Source organism: Synchiropus splendidus, chromosome 7 (genome assembly GCF_027744825.2).
Source record: "Synchiropus splendidus isolate RoL2022-P1 chromosome 7, RoL_Sspl_1.0, whole genome shotgun sequence".
Classification (NCBI taxonomy): Eukaryota; Metazoa; Chordata; class Actinopteri; order Syngnathiformes; family Callionymidae; genus Synchiropus; species Synchiropus splendidus.
The window spans coordinates 25,487,224-25,510,442 of NC_071340.1; the positions used below are offsets into that span (position 1 = coordinate 25,487,224).

General features: G+C 45.9%; 3 protein-coding genes across 12 annotated transcripts in view; 2 read left to right on the forward strand and 1 right to left on the reverse strand.

Annotated features, from left to right (window-relative positions):
- The window catches only part of slc4a5a (solute carrier family 4 member 5a), a 34,080-nt gene extending 19,862 nt beyond the window's left edge, over positions 1-14,218 (forward strand). For 5 of the 6 annotated variants that reach the window (XM_053869779.1, XM_053869780.1, XM_053869776.1 and 2 more), the window contains 13 exons: positions 536-669; positions 1,232-1,503; positions 2,997-3,031; positions 3,313-3,504; positions 4,255-4,368; positions 4,997-5,158; positions 5,501-5,679; positions 6,582-6,654; positions 6,732-6,800; positions 9,042-9,215; positions 10,691-10,858; positions 10,921-10,979; positions 13,537-14,218. In XM_053869779.1, coding sequence (XP_053725754.1) covers positions 536-669; positions 1,232-1,503; positions 2,997-3,031; positions 3,313-3,504; positions 4,255-4,368; positions 4,997-5,158; positions 5,501-5,679; positions 6,582-6,654; positions 6,732-6,800; positions 9,042-9,215; positions 10,691-10,858; positions 10,921-10,979; positions 13,537-13,702 — 1,797 coding nt within the window. In that variant the 3' untranslated portion in view covers positions 13,703-14,218. The remainder of the gene's footprint in view (positions 1-535; positions 670-1,231; positions 1,504-2,996; positions 3,032-3,312; positions 3,505-4,254; positions 4,369-4,996; positions 5,159-5,500; positions 5,680-6,581; positions 6,655-6,731; positions 6,801-9,041; positions 9,216-10,690; positions 10,859-10,920; positions 10,980-13,536) is intronic. The other variant, XM_053869781.1, reaches the window with a different exon arrangement.
- On the reverse strand, positions 10,636-19,692 carry ogfod2 (2-oxoglutarate and iron-dependent oxygenase domain containing 2). Of its 4 annotated transcripts, none has more exons than XM_053869784.1 (8): positions 17,927-18,258; positions 17,803-17,859; positions 17,608-17,718; positions 17,084-17,183; positions 16,654-16,778; positions 16,179-16,436; positions 15,834-16,101; positions 10,636-10,765 (listed from the first exon to the last, which is right to left on the reverse strand). In XM_053869784.1, the coding sequence occupies exons 1-7, from the start codon at positions 18,059-18,061 to the stop codon at positions 15,847-15,849; spliced, it is 1,041 nt and encodes a 346-aa protein (XP_053725759.1). In that variant the 5' UTR covers positions 18,062-18,258; the 3' UTR covers positions 10,636-10,765; positions 15,834-15,846. The 4 variants fall into 4 exon arrangements, with proteins under 4 accessions (XP_053725759.1, XP_053725760.1, XP_053725761.1 ...); XM_053869785.1 differs by having other exon boundaries at positions 10,646-10,768; XM_053869786.1 differs by lacking the exons at positions 10,636-10,765; positions 17,927-18,258 and adding an exon at positions 19,606-19,692 and having other exon boundaries at positions 13,780-16,101.
- A 180-nt stretch (positions 19,693-19,872) lies between these two features.
- zgc:113436 (uncharacterized protein LOC503528 homolog) lies at positions 19,873-22,741 on the forward strand. 2 transcript variants are annotated; one of them, XM_053869787.1, is made up of 8 exons: positions 19,873-20,180; positions 20,382-20,575; positions 20,662-20,773; positions 20,855-20,993; positions 21,176-21,230; positions 21,708-21,959; positions 22,021-22,131; positions 22,396-22,741. In XM_053869787.1, exons 1-8 carry the CDS (start codon positions 20,006-20,008, stop codon positions 22,636-22,638), a joined length of 1,281 nt encoding a protein of 426 aa, XP_053725762.1. In that variant the 5' UTR covers positions 19,873-20,005; the 3' UTR covers positions 22,639-22,741. The 2 variants fall into 2 exon arrangements, with proteins under 2 accessions (XP_053725762.1, XP_053725763.1); XM_053869788.1 differs by having other exon boundaries at positions 20,038-20,180; positions 20,263-20,575.
- The last annotated feature ends 478 nt before the right edge of the window (positions 22,742-23,219 follow it).

Here is a 23,219-nt window from a genome sequence, read left to right on the forward strand (position 1 = left end):
ATTGAAGGGTGGATGAGGTTTCATGGCACAGTATTGAAGGGTAGATGAGGTTTCATGACACAGTATTGAAGGGTAGATGAGGTTTCATGACACAGTATTGAAGGGTAGGTGAGGTTTCATGACACAGTATTGAACAGTAGGTGAGGTTTCATGACACAGTATTGAAGGGTAGGTGAGGTTTCAGGACACAGTGTCCTGATTTTCAGAGGCCACCAGGTGGCGCTGTCTGCTGTAAAATGTTTGGACTTGAACAACTATTTCAATGAAACCTCACATCATTTCTAAACCAAGAGCGCCATCTAGTGTCCTGTGAAAATGAGGACACTGTTTCATCAACCTTGCAGTACTGTCTCATGATGCCTCATCTACCCGTCACGATGTCCTGGGTCCCTACACTGGAGTTTTGTACCTACTAGTTCCCGCCAATTAAATCAATATGAGTTAACAGTGTGTTTCTGAAGGCTGAACCTTGTTTGATGGAGAACATGTGATCAAATCTTGGTGGGTTTTTCCATGTGTCCCTTCTCATCCACAGGGGGTGATGGAGAGCTTCTTGGGCACGGCTCTGGCCGGCTCGGTCTTCTGCCTCTTCGGCGGCCAGCCGCTCATCATCCTCAGCTCCACTGGACCTATTCTCATCTTCGAAAAGCTTCTGTTCGAATTCAGCAAGTGAGTCTCCCGTCAGACTTCAGGGTCAGGAGTGGTTGAGCACCCCAGGAAAAGCTGTCTATTTAACACCAATAACTGGGTGAGCTCATCACCCCTCGGGTCCTAAACCACTTTACAGAGGGCCTCCAATTTTCTGTCAGGATCGTGAGAGATTTCACCACGTTGACTTCAGAGATATGATGCAACTGTGGAAGACACCTTCTGAAGAGAAATGAGTGTTGGATGTGAAGGCAGCTGCAGTCTTTATGTAGATATGATGGTGGATTTTAAGTCCATCGAAGTGAGGTGGAGGTAAAAAGGTGCTTGAGATTGTGCTGAGGGGCGTTTAAAGAACTTCTTGGTGGCGTTTTCCTGGACTTGCAGGGGTGTCCTCTGGGCAGAGTCCAACAGGTTAAGTGAGGAAACTCGCTGGGGGCGAGAAGATGATGTTGAAAACACTTAGCTTAGCGAGGAGGATCGCTGAAGAAGGTGTCCTGCTTAGAAGCCGGCGGGTGGTCCTCAACACTTGGCTCTTCACCATGACATATCAGAAACTAATGTTTCTCTGTTTTCACCCTCCAAGGAACAACAGCATCGATTACATGGAGTTACGTCTGTGGATCGGCATCCACTCCTGCGTGCAGTGTTTGGTGCTCGTGGCCACCGACGCCAGTTACATCATCAAGTACATGACCAGATTCACCGAGGAAGGTTTCTCCAGCCTCATCTCTTTCATCTTCATCTCTGACGCCATCAAGAAGATGGCGGGTGCCTTCAAGTACTACCCCATCAACACTGACTTCAAGCCTGACTACATCACCGCGTACAAGTGCGAGTGCCTGGCCCCAGACCCGAGTGAGTTCACCCCTTGGCTGAAGGACACTTGGGGCAAGTCATTCAGTCGGTGACACGGAGCTGCCACTCTCCAGTCAACATCCGTCCTCACACGAAACAAGCAGCTCACATGAAAGTGTTGTTGCACTTGATTGTTGTCAAACTCAAGTTTCATATTTTCCTTTGTCCATAGTTTATGAACACGTGTTCCACAGTATATTATGATTCGGCTCTTTGTCGTACTGGATCATTTCACATTGACTAGTGATGGGCAGCTGAGGCTTCATGACAGTAGTGATGGGCAGAAGAGGCTTTATGAAACAGTGTCATGATTTTCAGAGGGCACTAGATGGCGCTGTCTACTGTCAAATGTTTGGACTTGAACAACTCAATCGATGAAACCTCATTTCTAAACCACTAGCGCCATCTAGTGGCCTCTGAAAATGAGTTCATCAACCCTGCAGTATTGTTTCATGATGCCTCATCACTAGTATTTACCAAGCAACGTTGTGTCACAACATATCTAGACCCATTATCAGTGTTTATTCTTGTTCACTATAAAAAAAAAGATATATATATATATTCTGACAGTATTCCGGTTATTTTTAGATTGTAAATACTTTCTTTTTTCATTAGTACACTTTTGGGGACAGTTTCCTGAAAACATACTCTCTGCAACAAGATATTTGAACAAGTGTAAATTCACATTTAATCTTGACTTTTTGTTTCCGTTTGTTTTCATTTCCTCTTGTGTGTGATTATCATCATTGTCATGTTGCTAATGTTAGGTTTGCATAGTGTCTTAAACATCCTCTGTGGATTTGAAAAGAAATATGGAGGCTCACTCAGAAAGTCCTTCTGTAATATCGAACCGACAATTGTTGCTTATTGCAACAAATGTGACCTTCATTTGTGCTCAAGCCTGAGACAGTTATCGGTGAATGGTGTTGGATAGATGAGGCTTCATGAAACAGTGTCCTGATTTTCAGAGGCCACTAGATGGCGCTCTTGGTTCAGAAATGATGTGAGGTTTCATTGAATTAGTTAAATCAGGACACTGTTTCATGAAACCTCATCTGCCCTTCAATACTGTGTCATGAAACCTCATCAACCCTTCAATACTGTGTCATGAAACCTCATCAACCCTTCAATACTGTGTCATGAAACAGTATTGAAGTAACTCATAGTGACTTTGACGCCCAACTGAAAATCCACTGCTATTTAGAGGCATAATCCTGTTCTGAAACCTGTGTGTTTTGCTGCTATGGACATTGATTTCTGTAACTGATTTGTCTCTTCTTTGTTTCCGATGCCGATGCCTGACTACTTTGGCCGCCATCTTTTGCAAGTGAGTCCCTCTTTGTGCGTCTGAGGTTTTCTCTGTGAAGCCGGGTTCTCATCACCGTCTGCATCTTCTTTCTCGTCCCCTGCTGTGTTCTCCTCACCCCGCGCCTCCTGGTCCTGCCCCCCGTCTCCCACCTCCACAGTGGCTGCAATGATCTTCAATGCTTTAGTTCCACTGCCAGATAACAGCTCTCTTGTCTCCGGGGTAAGTCTTTGTTTTCATTCATGATGAGGAATAAATATTGTTTTCGTCTTCTGTAACATCTTCCCTGGAATGAAACACACCAGAGTGTTGTGACACCCGAACAAAAGAGCCGTCTTGTGTATATCTGCTGCAGGTATCAAGTGTCTCTCTTCTCTCCATCTGTTTGTTTATCTCCATCTGTCCCACCCGTCTCTCGCCGGCTCTTCTCCAAACTTTACATCTTCGCTGACAATTCTTCTCCTCTCCCTCCTAACCCACCTTCCCCACCACCGCCATCCCAGTTGAATGTGACAGCTCTGGACTGGAGTCAGCTGAGTAAAAAGGAGTGTCTGAAGTACGGCGGCTCGCTGCTGGGGAAGTCCTGCCAGTACGTGCCGGACCTGGCCCTCATGTCCTTCATCCTCTTCTTTGGCACATACTCCATGACCGTCTCGCTCAAGAAGTTCAAATTCAGCCGCTACTTTCCGACAAAGGTAACGGTGATAAATATCTTTATCACAAATACCCAACAGGGTCTTGAAGTGACAGTCTCGCATGTTCTACACCAGGGGTCTCAAACGCAAACAGGCCCTTAAGGGCCAACACTTCGAACACTGACCAAGAAAAATTAAAATCTATTGAACTTATTGGTTCATACATAACCCACTCTCAGCATCCACTTTTGAAGTGTAATTTTAGGAGGCCTTCGCTTTGGTCCGCTTCAAAACAATTTTTAGGAATATCCCTGATTCATTCTTGACATTTCTTATCTCCACTTCTCGTCTGTCTTCAACTCTAATCTTTGAAGCTCCTGCTACACGCTTCCTTGAATTTTTGGAATTTCGTTTTTATGTATTTCAAGTGCAGGACACATGAAAGTACTCAGATTTGGGCCCCAGGCCTGAGTTTAACACGTGTTCTGGACACTCATTTTTTAGTTTTTAGCCTCTAAATATTTGAAAGGGACCAACTCCTGCTCATTTCAGGGGCTAAATGGAGCATTGCAGTAAGTTGTTCAGGAGCAAATACTCAGATCTTACTGAGTGTTTGGTCTTAAGTCAGACCTGTTCCATCAACCCTGTAAAACTGCTTCATGAAACCTCATCTACCCATCACTAGTCTTGTATTGATCAGATTTCATTTCAATGTTCACGCACAAGTAAGAGCAGATCAAAACACCATCACCAACATACAGTTGGAGTCTAGCTGAGGTCCAAATATACTAATATATTCTCTGAATGCAGCTGAGGAAACTCATCAGTGACTTCTCCATCTTCATGTCCATCATGACCTTTGTGGGGCTCGACATGCTGGTGGGCCTCAAAACCCCCAAACTCATCGTCCCGACAGAGTTTAAGGTAGGTTGTTTCAAGCGTTTGCTTCAGCGCCGTGGTCTGCGGGTCGAGGTCACCAACCCGAATCCTAAAAACACGTTTGAGAACCCGAAGGCTCAATGTGCTTCTGACACAATACGACGTGTGCACTGAGGCAGTTTCAGCACCACTGCTCCCCTGAGAGTTTCTACCTGACCATTACCATCCATCTCTGAACTGGGTCCACCCTCCTATCCCGGCCTGCTGCAGGGAAACGGACCGTTTCGCGAAGGCTGATGGATTTATGTTGTGAACTTCGCATTGACATCAGTTCAATGTAAATAGGTTGTTCTTGTCAAATAGCGTCTAATAAGATTGTTTTGATCAGGAGACACACGAAGTCACATTGATTTTTGATCACAGTTTTTGGGAACCAAAATAAGGAACCAAAAAATCCAATACATTTTTTATCTTGCTGTTGATAAATTCAACTAGCTCAAGCTTAAGATCATTTAAGCGAACGTGGCCTTTGAAAAGTGACAGCTCCAACTCCAGGTCCGAGCACTCTGCTTTCTAACTCTTCACCAGCCCGTCATGAAGTAGTTCTAGTGTGAAGAAGACCTCTTGTCTTTGTCCTGATGTCCGCTCACGTCTGCGTCTCACCTGCAACCAGCCGACCCGACCCGACCGTGGATGGATAGTGATGCCCTTTGGTAAAAATCCCTGGTGGGTCTACGTGGCTAGCTTCGTCCCCGCGCTCCTCGTGACCATCCTCATCTTCATGGACCAGCAGATCAGCGCTGTCATCGTCAACCGAAAAGAAAACAAACTCAAGGTCAGTCCTCGCCGCATGGACATATCGAGCCAAAACTGTCACCAGCACAAACACAGACACATAGACAGGAGAGAGACCACTGAGATGCTTCTGCCTTCGCCACCGCTCGCCTCTGCTCTGTGGTGGCTTCAGCACCACAAACTCCAAACTGCTTTTTTTTTTGCTGTCAATCTCAACGTCTCTGTATGAATGAGATTAGATTGAAAGATAAACAGTGCGGCCTGAGGTCTCCACATTATCCACTGAACTCTTATTCTATAGCTTGTTATGAAGAAAATAAATAATTTGAGTCGGACAGCCGTGTGTGCACAAGGTAACTTGGTGTGTCTGCTGTCCCGGCAGAAAGGGTGTGGCTACCACCTGGATCTGTTCTGGGTGGGCGTCCTGATGGCCACCTGCTCCTTCCTGGGTCTGCCCTGGTACGTGGCCGCCACCGTCATCTCCATCGCCCACATCGACTCTCTGAAGATGGAAAGTGAATCCAGCGCTCCTGGAGAGCAGCCCCAGTTTCTGGGGGTCAGGTGGGTGCTCACTGAATTCATGAAAAAAAGGAACCAGGAGATTGTATTAGATTACCATAAACTCCGGACGATAGAGCGCAGCAGAATATTAGCCCCAGCTGCAGCGGTCTATAAGCCGTGGGTGCAGTGGTGCTGTCTGCACCGTAGAAAGGCTTCAAACTGCATGAGGATCACTTGTAAACTAGTTTGGAAAAAGGGCTCTTGCCTGGACTCATGAAATAAACTGGGCAATATTCTGAACTGGAATCATCAACTCCTCACATCTTTTATTGACATTTAAGTGCTCAAAATGCGCTGTTTTCACCTGCGTGTCCCAAGTTCAGACACCAGGAGATCAGCTCTGTAGACAGCGCTGCGGACACGTGTGCAAAAACAGTGCATTTTGAACGCTTTAAGGTCAATAAAACGCCTGTGATTTCATCGTTTTGATGTTACAAGGTTCAATATTTTGGCAGCATGACGCTCTTTAGCCTGTCAAAATTCATACATCCGCCACACTGTTGGATCCCTTGTTTTATGGTTTCCAAAAAGGCCTCACCACAGGTCCCTTACCTGGTTTTTAGTGATGGGCTAATGAAGCTTCATGAAACAGGCTCTTTGTTTTCAAAGGCTGCTAGATAGCACTGCACACTCTAAAATCGTTGGATTTGTACATTCATTTCACTGTAACTTTAAAGCAACCGCCACCCACTGAGGCCTGAAAATGAGGCCACTCTCTCATGACAACTCACCAGTCCATCACAACAACAACAACAACACAAGTACAGTTAAAACACAAGAATTAAAAATCTCTGTTTAGTCCAGATTTTACTCGGTCACTGGCCATTTTTTAAAAATATTCTGCAGTGTGTGCAGCAGGTGGTCCGTCACTAACTTTACTACACGCCTTCACTTCCCAACAGAGAGCAAAGAGTGACGGGCATTTTGGTGTTTGTTCTCACTGGAGTCTCCATCTTTCTCGCCCCGATTCTTAAGGTAAGAAATGCAGTGCAGTTTTTTATCCAACCTTAGCGAATTCTCATAATACTAACCGTCGCTCTTGGCCCTTGCAGTACATCCCGATGCCTGTGCTCTACGGCGTCTTCCTCTACATGGGTGTCGCCTCACTCAGTGGAATCCAGGTGCATGACTCATTCCAATTTGGGTTTTAAAATGAGCTGTGAACTCCAACAGGAAGCCGCCACCTCTAACATACTGAGTGGCTGAACACGGCGCCCGCTTCATCATAATAACATCACAAGCTAACTCAGCAAAATAGACATGATTCAAAGTACGGCGAGAACATAATCACGCTGCGGCAGGTTATTCATCTGCATCGTAGTAAACGGACATCAAAAGAGCATCTAGAGACAGAGGTGGGATTAAATATTGATGGCCTTCATTCCCGTCTTGTGTAATCGCAAGACAAATTGTTTGCTCGCATTTTCTTCCGACGGCTTGTTTATATGTTTCTGAGGACGGCGCTAATGTTCCTTCGGGAACCCATTAAAGTCAATACAAAAATAAATGCATTTAATCCAAGAACAAATGGCAGCATGAGTGCGACAACCAGTCACACAAATGGTGAAGCCATGGAAGGAGGGAATTATCCAGGATTAGGCTGTTGCATGGCAGTAATCTGATACTTATAGAATACACTCTGTAATCGCTCACACATAAGGAAACATCATGAAGGCTCTTATTCAGCTATTAAAACATAACTCTAAATAGTATTTTGAGTGAGGAATGGTAAGAAAAGTCAGCCTTAAAAAAGTCAAAACGTGAAAAAATATAAATATAGATTGAGTCAAAAACAACAGTGGAGTTTCATTACAGACCTGGAGAAAAGACAACTCAATCACGTCACAGCTTTTCATTTTAGGCAACATTAACTCCTTTAATTGTGCAATGAAATGAAAAACAATGTAAGTATGAGATGTCACCAGACGCTTTTTCTGGAGCAAGCAGACACCCGAGCGCATGGAGGTGTCGATGAAAGGTCGACAGCAAAGAATAGGGTGAGCTGAAGGGAGAAAACGACGGTTGGACGCAAAGAAAATGACTTTTGACTGAGACTCTAATTCAGTTTGTGCCCATTGGCTGGTGTCTGGAAGATGAAGAACAGAATAGAAAGCAGAGTGAAATGACCCTGCTCATATCTTCACCCTCTCCTCGACAATTACAAACTGTGTTACAGCTCAAAGTCTGTTCCCAAAACTGCCCTGGACTGAGCATCTCCTCAGGCTCAATGGTCGTGATGCACGGATGAGGCTTCATGAAACAGTGTCCTTATTTTTAGAGCTCAGTAGGTGGCGCTGTCGGTTTAAAAACGAGGTGAGGTTTCATTGAATCGTGGCTTGTTCAAACTCAAAGATTTTGGAGCAGAGAGTGCCATCTAGTGGAGAGGTGGGGTCATTTCCTATTGTGACCATTGAGAGGCGCCGTCAAACCCAAAGAAAGGAGGGTTAAGAGAAAATTTAAAATAAAAGTGAAGTGATAACGTCATGTATGATTATGAAATTACACTTGTAAAAATGTACAGAAAATGTTGGCCTGTTGTGTTTTGTGTAATTTAAACCACATTCCACTTAAAGATGTGTCTCATACATTTCAAAATCTACTACAAGACTACGACAAGAAATAGCCAACGGAAAAGACAAACAATTAAGAATAATAATCGAACGAGAAACGTGTCTTTCAGTTGCATCATAATGAACAAAAAACAATGCACAAGACAAAAATGTCAGAGACCACAACAATGTCAGTTTTATAGTTTGACTCTGACTCCAGGAGGGCCACATAAATACAGTCAAAGGGCCGCATTTGGCCCCCTGAGCTCACAAGACCAGGTCTGGTCCAGTGAGCTCAGGAAATGGGCACACTGTTTCATGAAGCCTCATCTAACCATCATGAAACAGTTTCCTGATTGTCAGCGCCCACTAGATGGCACACTAATATCTTTGGCTTCAACGAAACTGTGCCGTTTTTCATTTGTCTGTGAGCTCTGAAATGAGGACACTGTTTCATGAAGCCTCATCAGTCCATCATGAGATGTGCTGTCCAACTCCATATCGTATTCAACTGTACATCCCAGGGCTAGTTCTTGAAACAGCGTCTTCATTTTCAGAGGGCGGCGCTCTCGGTTTATGAATGAAGTGAGGTTTCACTCAAGCCAGAGAAAGTGGCATTTAAAGAAAATGAGGACACTGTTTCATGAAGCCCCACCAGCCCATCACAGCTCACATCTCAGCTTCTGGCTCCCACAGACAAGAGGGTCAGCATTTTGCCAAGATTCTGGCGGATAGAAGCCATTCAGCGACATGGCAACAACAGAAATGAACTTCCATTCAGTCTGGTCTAATCCTTCTTTTTCAACGTGTCAGTTCTGGGACAGGATAAAGCTGTACATGATGCCTTCAAAGCACCAGCCGGACTACACCTACCTGCGCCACGTCCCGCTCCGAAGGGTCCACCTCTTCACGCTGATCCAGATCATCTGCCTGGCCGTGCTCTGGATCCTCAAATCCACCTTCCTGGCCATCATCTTCCCGGTGATGGTAGGTGAACAGATGGTGCATCCATGCAGCTCTATTGCACCACCATGTAGCAGTGCTCGTGAACTGTGGACCGAACCAACTTATTCACCGGCACTCGTCCTCTGTTTTGAAGTTCCAGCCACCAGTGACTCCAAGTTTAGAGCCGCGGCCCCACACACACACACACACCTGACCCACACCTTGACTTATGTGAGTTCATCCCTGCTGTGCACTTCCCACTGTGCAGGAGGTCCCACTCCCTCTCACAGCCGTGACTCAGATCAGGCGTTGTGAACCTTTTGGCTGTCGGGGCCCACCTTTCCCGGAACATTAATTCCATTCCATTCAAGTAATAGAACTGATTCATGACTCTTGATTTCATTTGTGAAACTATATTTTATCTACTTACACATAAACAAACCAAAACCTTGTGAAATGACATGAAACCATGTGATCATCGCAAAGATATTTGCCATTGAAAAGTCCAACCCCCAGCAGAAGCAGGTGCAAGTCATGTTCATCAAATTTACTGAAGAAAAAAAAAATACACTTGATGCAAACTGATGAGAAAATTGATAAAATTGTACGTCATGAATACAATTCTGAATAGAATCAGTAGAATAAAACAATGTCAAAATATCATAAAATAAAATTGTATATTTAATTTTCAAAATAAACTGTAAAGAAAATATAAGAAGTCTGAGTGAAAGTATCAGCATAAGATTTTTGAATTAATTTTAACAACTGCTTCATCAGTTTTCACTCTTGTGGAGGTGGCATCCCTTTCTTCATCATTTTGGCTTTTCAAAACTTCTCCATACTTGGTAACTATCACAGAGTTGCAGCTGTCAAGTCAATTCAGTGGCTCACTACTGCCACCATATGTGGCAGGTGTTTTACAGCGTATGGCCCAGAGGTGTAAAACAAAAGACCTGTTTTTTTATGGTTAAGAATCACTGACTTAGATGTCTTCGTCTCCACAGCCTCAAAACAGAGACCAGGGCTCAATGCTCTGCCTCACCATAAGTTCCTTCTCAAAGGATTTAATCCAGTACATCCTGCTCACATTTAAAATCACAAGTGACACTTTATCTCTTCCATTTTCCTCATTTTGTCGACAATACTAAACTGCGACGTGCTTATGACTAGATTCTTCACAAGTCGTGAATCATATAAACCAGATGGAATATTGAGAGGAAACAACTGGAGGAACAACAACTGTTTATGTGATCTGATGTCAGTGAAAGTTGATTCTTCGTCCAGCTCAGATCAGACTTTAAATATGCAAGTAAACAACTACTATCAAGTGAGAACTGGGCTTTAAATCCATATTTTGAGGAATTAATGCGAAACACAAGGTCTGCTCCGTGAATGCATTCATTTGAAAATGAGAATTATCAACAATCATTCAACTTTTAGGGAGATGAAAACGCTCAGTCTCCTCCTGTGTGAAACACAAGCGCCTGAGAGTGAGACATGCTGTTGTGTTTGCAAAGATCTTGGGGCTCATGGTGGTCCGGAAGATGCTGGACATGGTCTTCTCCCAGCACGACTTGGCCTGGCTGGACGACCTGCTGCCGGAGAAGGAGAAGAAAAAGAACGACGACGACAAAAAGAAAGGGAAAGACAAGAAGAAGTGTAAAGCAGACGCCAGCGACGAAGAGGTGAGATTGCTGAGCCTCTGCGGCCCCCTGCAGGTCACTGACCCGCTTGTGCGTCTGTGCAGGAGAAGTACGTGCCGTACTCCAACCACTCCCCGAGCTCGGAGTCGGACTTGGATCGCAGGTACTGTGTCCTCAAACTGCACATCCCGTACGACGACCTGGTCTATCCAGACCAGGTCCAGTCTGCGTGGGGAGCCTACTGCAGGCCTGCCGACCCACGTGACCCACACGGCCGCTGGAGAAATACTGACGTTCCAGGCAGCAGCCACTTACGCTAATCCGATTCAGACACCTGTTTTCCATAATATTCCTGATGTTTTGTGAAGTTGCTTTGCTACCAATAGGTCTGTTGTGCTATGTGATTTAAATATTGAGAAAAGAATCTCTGGAGGACTCAGAAATAAACATTCCACCACACGGTCAACTCCATCACATCACTGTGAGGGGAAATAACCGTGAGGTTTTGTGGTCAGAATATCGTGACCACAGCCATTTTCAGGAAGGCTGGAGGTCAGAGGTCACAGAGGAGCAGGCAGGCGGTCAGGGGGTGAAGAGGCAGGCGGAAGATCAGGGCCAGACGGAAGGTGGCGCCATCAGCTGGCAAAGATCAGGTGGCGTTCAGAGACTGGGGCAGGATCAGGAGCAACCAGGAGGGGAGTTTTGAAAAGAGTCTGTCAGGTGAGTGAGGCTGAGACGAAACCAAGTGACAAAAACAAAGAGCCATGAAGAGGTTTCTGCTTCAGTCAGAAGGTGTGGGAGATGCTGGAATTCTGCTCCTTCACTTCCAGTCATTTCCATTCAGCTAAGGTTCAAACCATCAAACGTGGAGGGGATCCTGAATCCTTATTTGTCGAAGATATGTTTATTGCATTGCTGTGCTGGTTAACTAGCCCTAACTTGTCATTACAGTATCATTTGTCATGAAGTGTCTTTGTATTTGATCGTGTTATTGTGTGGTTCAGAGGCTCAGTGCAACGCCACTCACTTCCCTCTCCATGCACTTTAAGGCAATGCAGAATGTTGTGTTGACTCTTCTTCCTCTGAGTCTTTCTGCACACACACACACACACACGCACGCTCACACACCATGTCACACCATCTTTGCGGTGTCTGCTTGTTGCCATAACCCTTTCCCCAGCCTCTCCCCCTGAACCCCCCTAACCATCCAAAACACATGGCTCACCTGAACCAGGACTCTGAACCAGACTGGAACCCACTCATAAAGACCCAGTTATTGTGAAGTCACATTGAGGCTTAACCTTGTGCGGTCCGGCAAAAGGGAGGAGTTTCCCCCCAAATTGGACCTCATTCGGAAAGATATACTTAAACACACACACTTGTATGATTGTATTTTTATCTTTGTGGGGACCTCTCCTTGCCATAATGCTGTGCCCAGCCTCTCACCCTTAACTTAACCATCGAATAAAGGTTAACCTCAACCAGGACCCTGAACCAAACTGGAACCCACTTATAATAAACTACTTTTACTAAGGTTTCTACCCTCTAAAGCTGTGAGAAAACATGCACGCACACACACACACAGCGCTATCCTTTGAGGACCACTCGCTGCCATAACCCTTTCCCCAGCCTCTCACCCTTAACTTAACCATCATCTTTTGCTGAGGTTTTTACCCTCTAAACCTGTGAGGACAGGCCAAAATGTCCCCACAAGGCAAAATGTCCTCCAGTATGACAAAACATGCACGCGCACACACACAGCGCTATCCTTGTGAGGACCACTCACTGCCATAACCCTTTCCCCAGCCTCTCACCCTTAACTTAACCATCATCTTTTACTGAGGTTTCTACCCTCTAAACCTGTGAGGACAGGCCAAAATGTCCCCACAAGGCAAAATGTCCTCCAGTATGACAAAACATGCACGCGCACACACACAGTGCTATCCTTGTGAGGACCACTCGCTGCCATAACCCTTTCCCCAGCCTCTCACCCTAAGCCAAAACACATGGCTCACCTGAACCAGACTGAAACTCAATTATTATCAACTTATTTTACTGAGGTTTTAACCCTTACCAGTGAGGACAGGCCAAAATGTCCTCACAAGAAGGTGGCTTGTCAAGAAGAATCATGAGAATGGCAAAACACGCCCTCACACACACACACTCAGACCCCAGCAGTAACTGATGTCTCTCACTGAGATTCACTTTAACAGTCTGATGTGTAGTTAGAGGTTTTGTGCAGGTTTGTACATCGACTTGTCAGTGACGCTCCACAAGCAGCATCATTTTGGTTGTTTCTTTTTTTTTTCGCCTGTGAAAAAAACCTGGTTTGCAATGCAGTGAACATTTGTATTAGGCTAAAACGCAGCGCTTCTTCTGTCCTGAACCGATGGATTGTAACTCTCTGACCCGTCTGCATTGCTTTGAAAGACACATGGTTTGGACGTGACGTGAAGCGGATTCAGAGCTGTGGCTCTGTTTGGTGACGAGTGAGACACGACCGCTCACTGTCGCCCCCTCATTCATTCATGTATCTATATTCAAGTAAATTAAAAGAAAGAAACGACTTGAGCTGAAAACCCATGAGTTGCACACGGAAAGCAGAGTCAAATCTTCGGCAGCAAAGAGGCGCAGGGTTGTTTTCGGATGTTGGCCTGGGATGGAATGGGCTTCCCTACTTGTGTGTGTGTGTGTGGTAACCAGAGCTTGCCCTTCCTCAGCATCACCCTCCACCTGAAGATCTCCTGCCCGTCGTCTCCCGCCGTGCCCATGAGCCGAGGGATGCCGTGCCCCGTGCCGCAGGTCAAGATCGAGATGGAGTCGGACTACGACTCGGACATGGACCAGCACAGATTACGTGACTTGAGCAGCGAGACCACCTTGTAAAAGTGCGGACTCTAACCTGACCAGACGGACCTGCTCCGTAGTGATAGTTTGATGTACATTTATATATATATATATGTGTATATATATATAATGGACGTATTTGAAGGAATATAAATACACGTACACTGCTGTGTAAGTTATAAGCGTATGTCCTTAACAGTTTCAGTATTATGTACAGTCATTTTTCACCAGCCTGTGTGAGCATGTGTGTGTGTTCTGTGTGTGATTCTGAGGCAGAACGTTTGCAAACTACTTGAAACTGTCGCCGTCTGAGACCCAGATGTCCTGTGGGCCCGAGTCCCAACTAAAGACGGAACAAAAAAGAAACAACCAAAAGCCCCAGTGTTGCTCGAAACAAACCATTTCATCAGGTCACAGACATGTGCGTCTTCCTTCCACCACAACACTGACATCTATAATGATACTTTTAAAACACCATGTTAAATTCAGATATTTAATGATGTTGATCCCTGTTGTGTTAGAGAACTGTTCACGTGTGAGTGTATTGTGTCACAAACTTCAATACAATCAAGACAAATGTGCGTTTGTGTCGCCTTTCTTCTCTCCTGTGGTCACCTCACTCTCGTGATGTGAAGATGAGGCTTCATGAAACAGTGTCCTCATTTTCAGAGGCCACTAGATGGCGCTCTTGGTTTAGAAACGGTGTGAGGTTTCACTGAATTAGTTGCTCAAGTCCAAACATTTTACATCAGACATCGCCATCTGCTGGCCTCTGAAAGTCATGACACTGCTTCATGAAACCTCATCTACCCCTCACTATTTTACAGTTTTATTGGAGGCTGTTACTCAGGGAATGTTTGCACTCATTATAAGACAAAAGATTAGAAAAATTAGTGTTTTTGGTTTTTTTTAGATTTGACATTTGTGTTGTTCTTTGCAATTTAAATACGCCTGGATTGGAGAGTATATTTGTGGATGGAATTCTGCATTATAGCGAATATAGAGAAAGGTTTTACTTTGTCAGTATGGAAAACAAGGAGCGACAAAAATAGAAAAGAAATGTGGAGATCTAAATGGAAACAAAAGGGGAAATACTCAAAGTGGAAATAAAAATGGAAAAATAAACAGGAATAAACAAAACACGCTTAAATGGAAATGATTCATGTTTATTTTTCTATTTGGATGTCCACTTTGTCTATTTCCCCTTTTATATCCATTTATATTTCCACATTTATTTTCTTATTTTGTCACCCCTAGTATTCCATATGTCGAATCATATACAGTACAGTAATTAAGTTGAAGAAAACGTATAGACATGTTTCAACTCTGGCATGACACTCCTATATATATATATATATATATATATATATATATATATATATATATATATTTAAAAACAACTTTGCTTTTAGGTCTTTATTATTCTTCTAATGGATGATACACTTTAACAGCACTGTCTCCATGACATACATTCTAAAGGTGCGTTAACTCCAAATGCAACTTCATGACGCTCGTTCCACCACCTGCACACGAGTGGTCGCCACAAGTTTTGCCTTTCAGGTCACATAAAAGAAGGTTGGGGTCTAGGGTCTGGGGGCGGGTCTAGAGTTTGTGGAAACAAGGCAGAATTGTAGCCCAGGGAAGTCTCGCAGGACAAGGTCGTCTCCATCAGGTCCCAGTGAGTGACCCCTACGATCAGCTTCTCTTCCGTTTCACTTCTTGGTCTTGTTGAGTTTTCCCTAATCTGGCCTCTGATCTTGTCACCGGAGTCCTGATGTTTTCTAACCCAAGCACTTGATAGTGAAAATGTTGCCTGAAGCTGCAACCTTGTCGCCCTCTCGTCCCGGACTCCTTGGTGTGATTGTACCTCAAGACAGCAGCATCTACTAAAGGGTCCAAAATATTGAACACAGAACATGAGCAGAAGAGAATCCAGTTTACTGTCGAGTGGCAACAGTAAATAAGAGTCTGTGTGATGCCACAAAGCATCTCTGTGGTTGGAGTCAAAACACACCAGATGCGCCTCGGAACACACTCATCTCTAGCATCACACCTGTGCTGGCATCTTCCTTTCACCTGTTTTGGTGCAGTTTACACCTCAAACCGCTGTTGAATTGAGTTGAATCAGTGTGTTTGACGACGTAGCGAGCTGGGCAGGGGTTCGACGTACCACCAAGAGGTCATCAGGTCAATGCGCAGGAGGAACCAGACTCTCGAGTGAATCCATCCGCGAAGCCTTCTCCCTCCACCAGCAGCGGTTTCCGGTCACACATGGGACAGAGTTTATTCCGATGTTGGGACGACCTCATCCAAATAATGAGGTTCCAGCGTTGGCCTGAGGAGATGGGCAGGGCCCCGTGCATGTGCTGGCCCCTGTGCAGGAGGCCCTCAGTCGCCCGGTGGGAAACCTCGCAGCACTCAGTGTCACTTAACGGCACCTGCAGGGGGCGGCACAACCACGCAGTCACTCACCATTCCAGCAGAGAAACCACCCTCCCACGGCTGTTTTCGTCACCTGTCTCATGTCTCCGAAGTAGAGGTTTCCTTCCGTGAAGTCTCGGCCGAGGGAAACGTTGAGCGTGACCTCGGCGTTGTCGTAGTGGTAGCTCAGATCGACGTCTTCATCCATGTCGTATTTGACCACAAAGGCTTTGTGGCTGTCCAGAGAGCGCCCCCCGCAGTCTGGGTACAGCAGTGACGCCAGCGGTCGCAGGTGCTGCTCTCGCAGAGGCGTGATGAAGTTGGTGTCGAAGCCCAGCTCATTCAGGAGGATCTGGAGAGTACAAACATGGAGACGCTAGTCGATCACAGACGACGCTGAATCACATGATCATTTTCTGAAAAAGTTTTCACGGCAGTTTTCAGCCCAGCCTTGTTTAATAATTCAGTGTCAACCAGCTCAGGTTTCCTCCTTCACTGAGGTTCCTCTGGGAGCAGAACTCTCCCAGCTGGTCATATTTCCCTTCAGTGAGGTAAAAAAGCTGCATTACGCCGTAGTTGTTCATGGTATTGGGTTGTCCTTTGGGACATGACGACCGTTCGAAGTGTTCCAGCTCCTCCAGCAGCTCCTCGCAGAAGGCTTTGGTGAACACCGGGAGGCGGTAAACTCTCGGCGCTGCAACGTTCAGGGAGAGAAAACTCTATCAGTGGGAAGAGAGATGGGTTGCTCCAGTCATCATTGTCAAACACTGCCTGACTGTGTTTTACATTTATTGAAATATGGTTCAATATGTTTTCATTTGAAATGAAATGAGCTGAAAGCGATGAATACTTAGGCCATATGTTAATGTACTTAATCTGTTTAAATGTGTCTGTAGATGTATTTTATTAGTGTCTGACTCCAACTGTATTTAAACTGTTGAGTAGTAGCTTGATCTTGAGTTGCATCTGGAGACACTAGTGGTCAAGGTCCAGGCTCACCTGCCAGTTCCTCCAGCTGCTGACAGAGACCCTCCACAGTGGCACAGCTGCTTTCACAGTAGACCACGATCTGCTTGAACTTTGGATCCAGGTAAGACTCCTGTGTGGAGAAGGATTAGCAGGCGTGTGGAGGACGGACCGCACAAATGATCAGATGGTGAAGTCATGACTCTGGTCGTGTTCAAAGCCAGGTATAGCGTGGATCGCTGGCCATTCACGCTCTTCTCAGAGGAGGAAGGTCACAGAAGGAGAGCTAACTACTCCCCACCATACGTTCAAGCCAAGTTCTGAAGTGGCACTCACACACAGGAAGGATGAAACCACACACACACACACATTAATTTTGTTTTTATTTATTTTTGATTACTTATTAAAGTACTTGATTTATTCCTTTATTTTATTATTTTATTGATTGGTTGAAATTTAATTTCTATGTGGATGATTTTGTATTTTTGAATGAAATGTTGTGTCACCATAAGCTCCATCAAACGAGTGGACGGCGTGTTTTACAAAGGTCTTCTGACCTGCAGACGGTAGACGTGAGGGTGCAGGGGCTGGTACGTGTCTCTGATGCGCGCAGCTCTGGCCACTGACGTCACAGACAGCTGTCTTCTCCTGGCCACTTCCTGGGAAATCTGAAGATCACAAGTGAAGGCAACGTTGTGCCACGTACTGACGGAGGTTTTCACTGCGTCTGAGTCAATACTTGCTCCACCAACCGTGTTGAGCACCTGCTCGAAGTGCTGCTCCGTCACGCAGCCCCGCCCCTTCAGAACCTGCAGGTGAAGTTTGACAGTCGTTTCAACGAATGTGAGTTTCAGCGACGCGTTGTAAAGTACTGACAGCGGCGTAGTCCCTTTTGAACTGCTGCTCAGACACGAAGCTCACGTGAATCCTGTACTCGTCCACGAAGATGTTGTCAGTGGTGAAGCACTGACAGGAGTAGAACCGAGTCATTGCTTCCTCCTCGCGCTCCATCTCCTGTTATTATTTACTCATCGCTGTTCGATTCTCGAATGTACGGGCCGCAGAACTGACGGCACCGTTAGCAGTTAGCCTACAGTGAGCCGCACTGTTGTTATCGTTCTGATCGGCGACGCATGACAGTTACTTCCGGATGACTCTTCAAAATAAAAGAGACAATTCACATTTTATTATATACGTCTTGTAACGTTTTCTTTTGTTATGGTAATAAAACACGCGTTAAACTTGAATGCCTCAGTTTTATTTGGAGCATGGTGATTGTTTCAGTTTAATTGTTATTATTATACTGTCACGACGTCAGCACTTTCGAAAATATACTTACCTCACCTTCACCTTCTCCTGCCGCTTATCTGGGGTCGGGTCGCGGAGGCAGCATTCGGAGCAAGGAAGCCCAAACTTCCTGATCCGCACAAACCTCCTCCAGCTCTTCCCGGGGGATCCCGAGGCGTTCCCAGGTCAGAGCGGAGACATCATCTCTCCAGCGAGTCCTGGGTCTTCCCCGGGGTCTCCTCCCGGTAGGACATGCCCGGAACACCTCCCCAGGGAGGCGTCCAGGGGGCATCCGGATCAGATGCCAGAGCCACCTCAGCTGGTTCCTCTGGATGTGGAAGAGCAGCGGCTCCACCCCGAGCTCCTCCTGGATGACCCAACTCCTCACCCTATCTCTAAGGGTGCGCCCAGCCACCCTGCGGAGGAAACTCATCTCAGCCGCTTGTATCCGCCATCTCATCCTTTCGGTCATGACCCAAAGCTCGTGACCATAGGTGAGGGTGGGAACGTTGATCCATCGGTAAATCCGGTAAATCGAGAGCTTCGTCAACGGTCCGATACAGTGACCGCATCACTGCTGCCGCTGCACCAACCCATCTATCAATCTCACTCTCCCCTTTTCCCTCACTCAAGAACAAGACCCCGAGATACTTAAACTCCACAACTCCACCGACCCAGAGAGAGCAAACCACCTTATTCCGGTTGGGAACCATAGCCTCAGACTTGGAGGTGCTGATCCTCATCCCGGCCGCTTCACACTCGGCTGCAAACCGCCCCAGTGCATGCTGAAGGTCCCGGTCCGATGAGGCCAGCAGAACAACATTGTCCGCAAACAGCAGAGATGAAATTCTGTGGTTCCTGAACCGGATCCCCTCCGACCCCTGGCTGTGCCTAGAAATTCTGTCCATAAAGGTAATGAACAGAACCGGTGACAAAGGGCAGCCCATGGCGAAAACAAGGACTGTGATGTTGCCCAGCATGGTGCAGCCGGGGCCCCACCCTGGAGCCAGGCCTGGGGTTGGGGCTCGAATGCAAGCGCCTGGTGACTGGGCCTCTGCCCATGGGGCCCGGCCGGGCCTAGCCCGAACAGACGACATGGGCCGTCCCTCCTGCAGACCCACCACCCACAGAGGGAGTCATAGGGGTCGGGTGCAAAGAGGACTAGGTGGCAGTTGGGGGCGGGGACCCGACGACCTGGTTCGTGTGAACATTCTCTGGCTTTCGGAACATGGAAAATATACTTATTAGTACAAATTGCTTTTCCTTACCTTTGATCTATTTCCTTCTAAGGTTGCCATTAAGAAAAAAATCTTTTTCAACGTTAGCCATTAAAAAGCAACACACACTAAACAAAGTAAAACAGAGAAAGGGCGAAAAAAAACACAAAAAACAATATATTATCATCGTGTTATTAGATCGATTGTAAATCAAAACCATTTATTAAATATTCCGTATGAGAATAGTACAGTGGCTTGTCGTTACATCCTACTGGGCAGAAGGTGGCGCTGTGCTCGATGACGTGATGCTGTGATTCCTCGGTGAAGGAAAGAAGAAGAACGCAGCGTGCGCTGTTGAGCCGCTTGTGTTTATTTCTACATCTTATACAAACAAAGTGTTTATGTGCACGAAGGTGAAGCCTCGGATGCTGCTGCTGCTGCTTCACTCCGCATGGACATGTTGAGTGTGGACTCGCTGCCAGTGGCCGAGGAGGAAGTAGTGGAGTCCAGCTCCAACAAACTGGGAGATGTTTACACTTTTCTGGCCAAAGGCAGTTTCCCACAGAGCATGAGTGTTCTCCGCAGGAAGAACCTGAAGAGGTACGCGCGGAAATTCACCATTGACGGTAAGAGAGGGGCTTTTGACCTCGAAGCTTCGAGTGAGCGATTCCAAAATAATTCAGGTTGCATGCCTCTACTTCCCCGTAGATCGATGTTACAGGTGTTTGACGGCAACCTTGAACCACGAGTGTTGGTGTCAGTCAGGGAAGAAGGGAAGGTCGAGTCTCCAGTGTTTGGTTTTAACGTGGTATGTTGTGGTGGTGCAGAGGGCAAGCTGTACTACATGGGTCTCAAAAGAGAAGAGAAGAGGGAGGTTGTGATCGAGGCTGAGCAGAAGAGGCACATTTTCCTCGACTGCCACTTCAATGACATCGGTCACCACCTGGGCCAGAAGAAGACGGTGCAGAGGATCCAGAGCAAATACTACTGGCTGGGCATCATCAAGGATGTCGTCGACTGGGTAGGCCTGACCTCTGCTCGTGGACTCCCCTGACCATGTTGTGATGGTAACAATAACGTGTATTACCTGTGTAACTATCATTTCAGATTAAACTGTGTGAGACCTGTCAGCATGCTGAGAAGAACAAGAGCCTAGCGAGGACCGTTCGGCCCATTAAAGTGGACGCACCGTGGGATATCGTCGGAATCGACATCATTGGTTACAATCTCTTCTTTAAATAATATACATGGATTAAAAAGATTTTTTTTTTAAATATTCATCTGTTAATCCATTCTTAAGGTCCATTTCTGAAGTCTCATCTCGGAAACACCAGCGTTGTCATTCTCATCGACTACTTCAGCAAATGGCCCGAGGTGTTTCCGGTCCAGAGGACGGATGCTGTGTCGGTGGCGCGGTGCATTTCTAAATGCACACACAGGTCAGCAGAGCATTTACTGTCTGAGCAATTATAAGTGATGGGCTGCTGAGGCTTCATCAAACTGTCCTCGTTTTCTGGGCACAGTAGGTGGCTCTTGGAATGTACATGAAGTTTACTGAAGTGTGGATGCTGCATCATGAAGCCATGACAGTCAGCAGAGAATAATAATGTTCTCTGTGCAGGTTTGGAGCCATGAAGACGCTTGTCTGCACACAGAGCAAGGAGTTCTGTGATGAGGTGAGTTCTGAGTTTTAAGTATTGTATGTGCTCTTGTTTGCTTTTGAAAATTAATTTGGTTTCTCACATTATTGCAAAGATCATTACATTCCACATTTTCCTTTCAGGTTCTGTATGTTATAACATGTTCAAAACTGTAAAAAGCAGGACATTTTATTTCTTAAAAAATACAATGTTATTAAAAAGTAGACTTAATTGTTAATAAGAGCAAATGCCTCTGTAACACCCTCAAACAATGAATATATGACAAAGATCATCTCAAGTCCATCTGTCTACAATCTGCCTTTCGATCCACAGCAAACACTCACAGTCATGATAGATATGTGTCAGCAGATCGTAGATGACAATCGTGGCTAAGCTAGTTCCATGTTCTTTCCAGTAAAAACCTTCCAACGCTGGATTTAACTATGTTTTCCAGCTGATTTCTGGTTAAAGGAGGAGCATTGTGTCACCACCGCGCGTGTGCTTCCTCTCCAGGTGACAAACGTGCTGTGTATTAGATTCAGCTCAACGCTGAAGGTCTCAGCTCTGGAGCAGCTCAACCCGCTCCACGACTGCACGAGAGCGCTCCTAAAAGAAGCCATTATGGAGATGGTCTCGAAGAAGCAGGCGGACTGGGACGACGGCCTGGACCCACTCTTGTTTCTGTTCAGAACCTCCATCAACCCCACCACCAAGTTCAGCCCGTATTTCCTGATGTTCAACAGGACGGCCAGCACACTCACAGAGGTGAGATTGCAGAAGCAAAACCCTCACTTTCTGCATGAATACTGATTCCGTCATCCTTTAGAACTGTGACGGCCTGCTGAGTTACGACGATCGTGAAGAATATTCGACAAAAGAGAAGGTTTCTGCTTGTGTGATGGTGATGGAGCAGCAGCAGAATACAGTAAAGCAGCTGGTAATTTCCCTCCTACAGACTCATGACACTGGCTCATACACGAAAATATAAAAATACTGTTGAATATTAGGTTTATTCTTGACATTTCTTTTGGGCTAATCCCTCACATTGCTGAATAAAAACAATGTAATCCAGCAGCTCCACCTCAAATCCTCCGTCTGTGAGGATTATAGTGTTTACCGAGTCTTGCTCTTGTGAAGCTGTATGATTTGTTTTGTTAAACAAGCCCAGACAAGGGTGTGAAGATGTGTGTTCTGTGCTCAGGTGCTAGCCAACATGAATGCAGCCTACAAACAAGAAAAGAAGAAGAACGCCAAGCGGCGGATGTGCAAGGTCACAGACTCCATGTACAGCGCTGGAGCGTCTCCGTGTCCGAAGAAGCTCAAGGAGAGTTTGTATCTGTCCTTTCCTGCGGAGACGGTGCTGGCTAGAGAACAGAACAGCTCCAAAGACATGAAGACCGAGTTGACCTATCACTTGACTGACTCGGACGTCCACTCGGGATGAAGTCTCACGTAGACCTGCGGGCCGGTCCTGCATAAGCTGCATAAGCCTTCAAGAATAGTTTCTTGTGAATTCTGATTTATTTATTTCCATTTTGCTATATGAGAGTCAGTATTTAAATAAAATTATTTTTGAAATGACATCAGGATGACCGTACTAGACTCCACCTCAAATGACTATGTCAATTAATTGCGCCATTTTTTTCACATTTATCTTCACTCCTTTCACTTTCCATGCCATTCTGATTGTGAGGCTGACACACCTGAGAGGCATAACATTGTGCTTTAGGTGTAATAGGTGTAACCGGTGCCATGAAGTAACATAAACAATCAGGAGACCTAGAAATTCTGGATGGTCTAGTGTGACTGGAAATGGAATGTCATAGCCGAAAGCTACTCCCCTTTTGAGAGGTAAAACAGACAAATCCTGGTAGTAAGATATGTAAAGCTACAGGATCTAGTGAAGTGGGGAGTGGTGTGTTCCGTGTTAGACATGCTGGACACACCTCCAAAAGAAGGAACGAATGTGACCTGATGTGATAGAACGTAAGGTCACGGCCTTAGGGAAATACAATTTGACTTTCA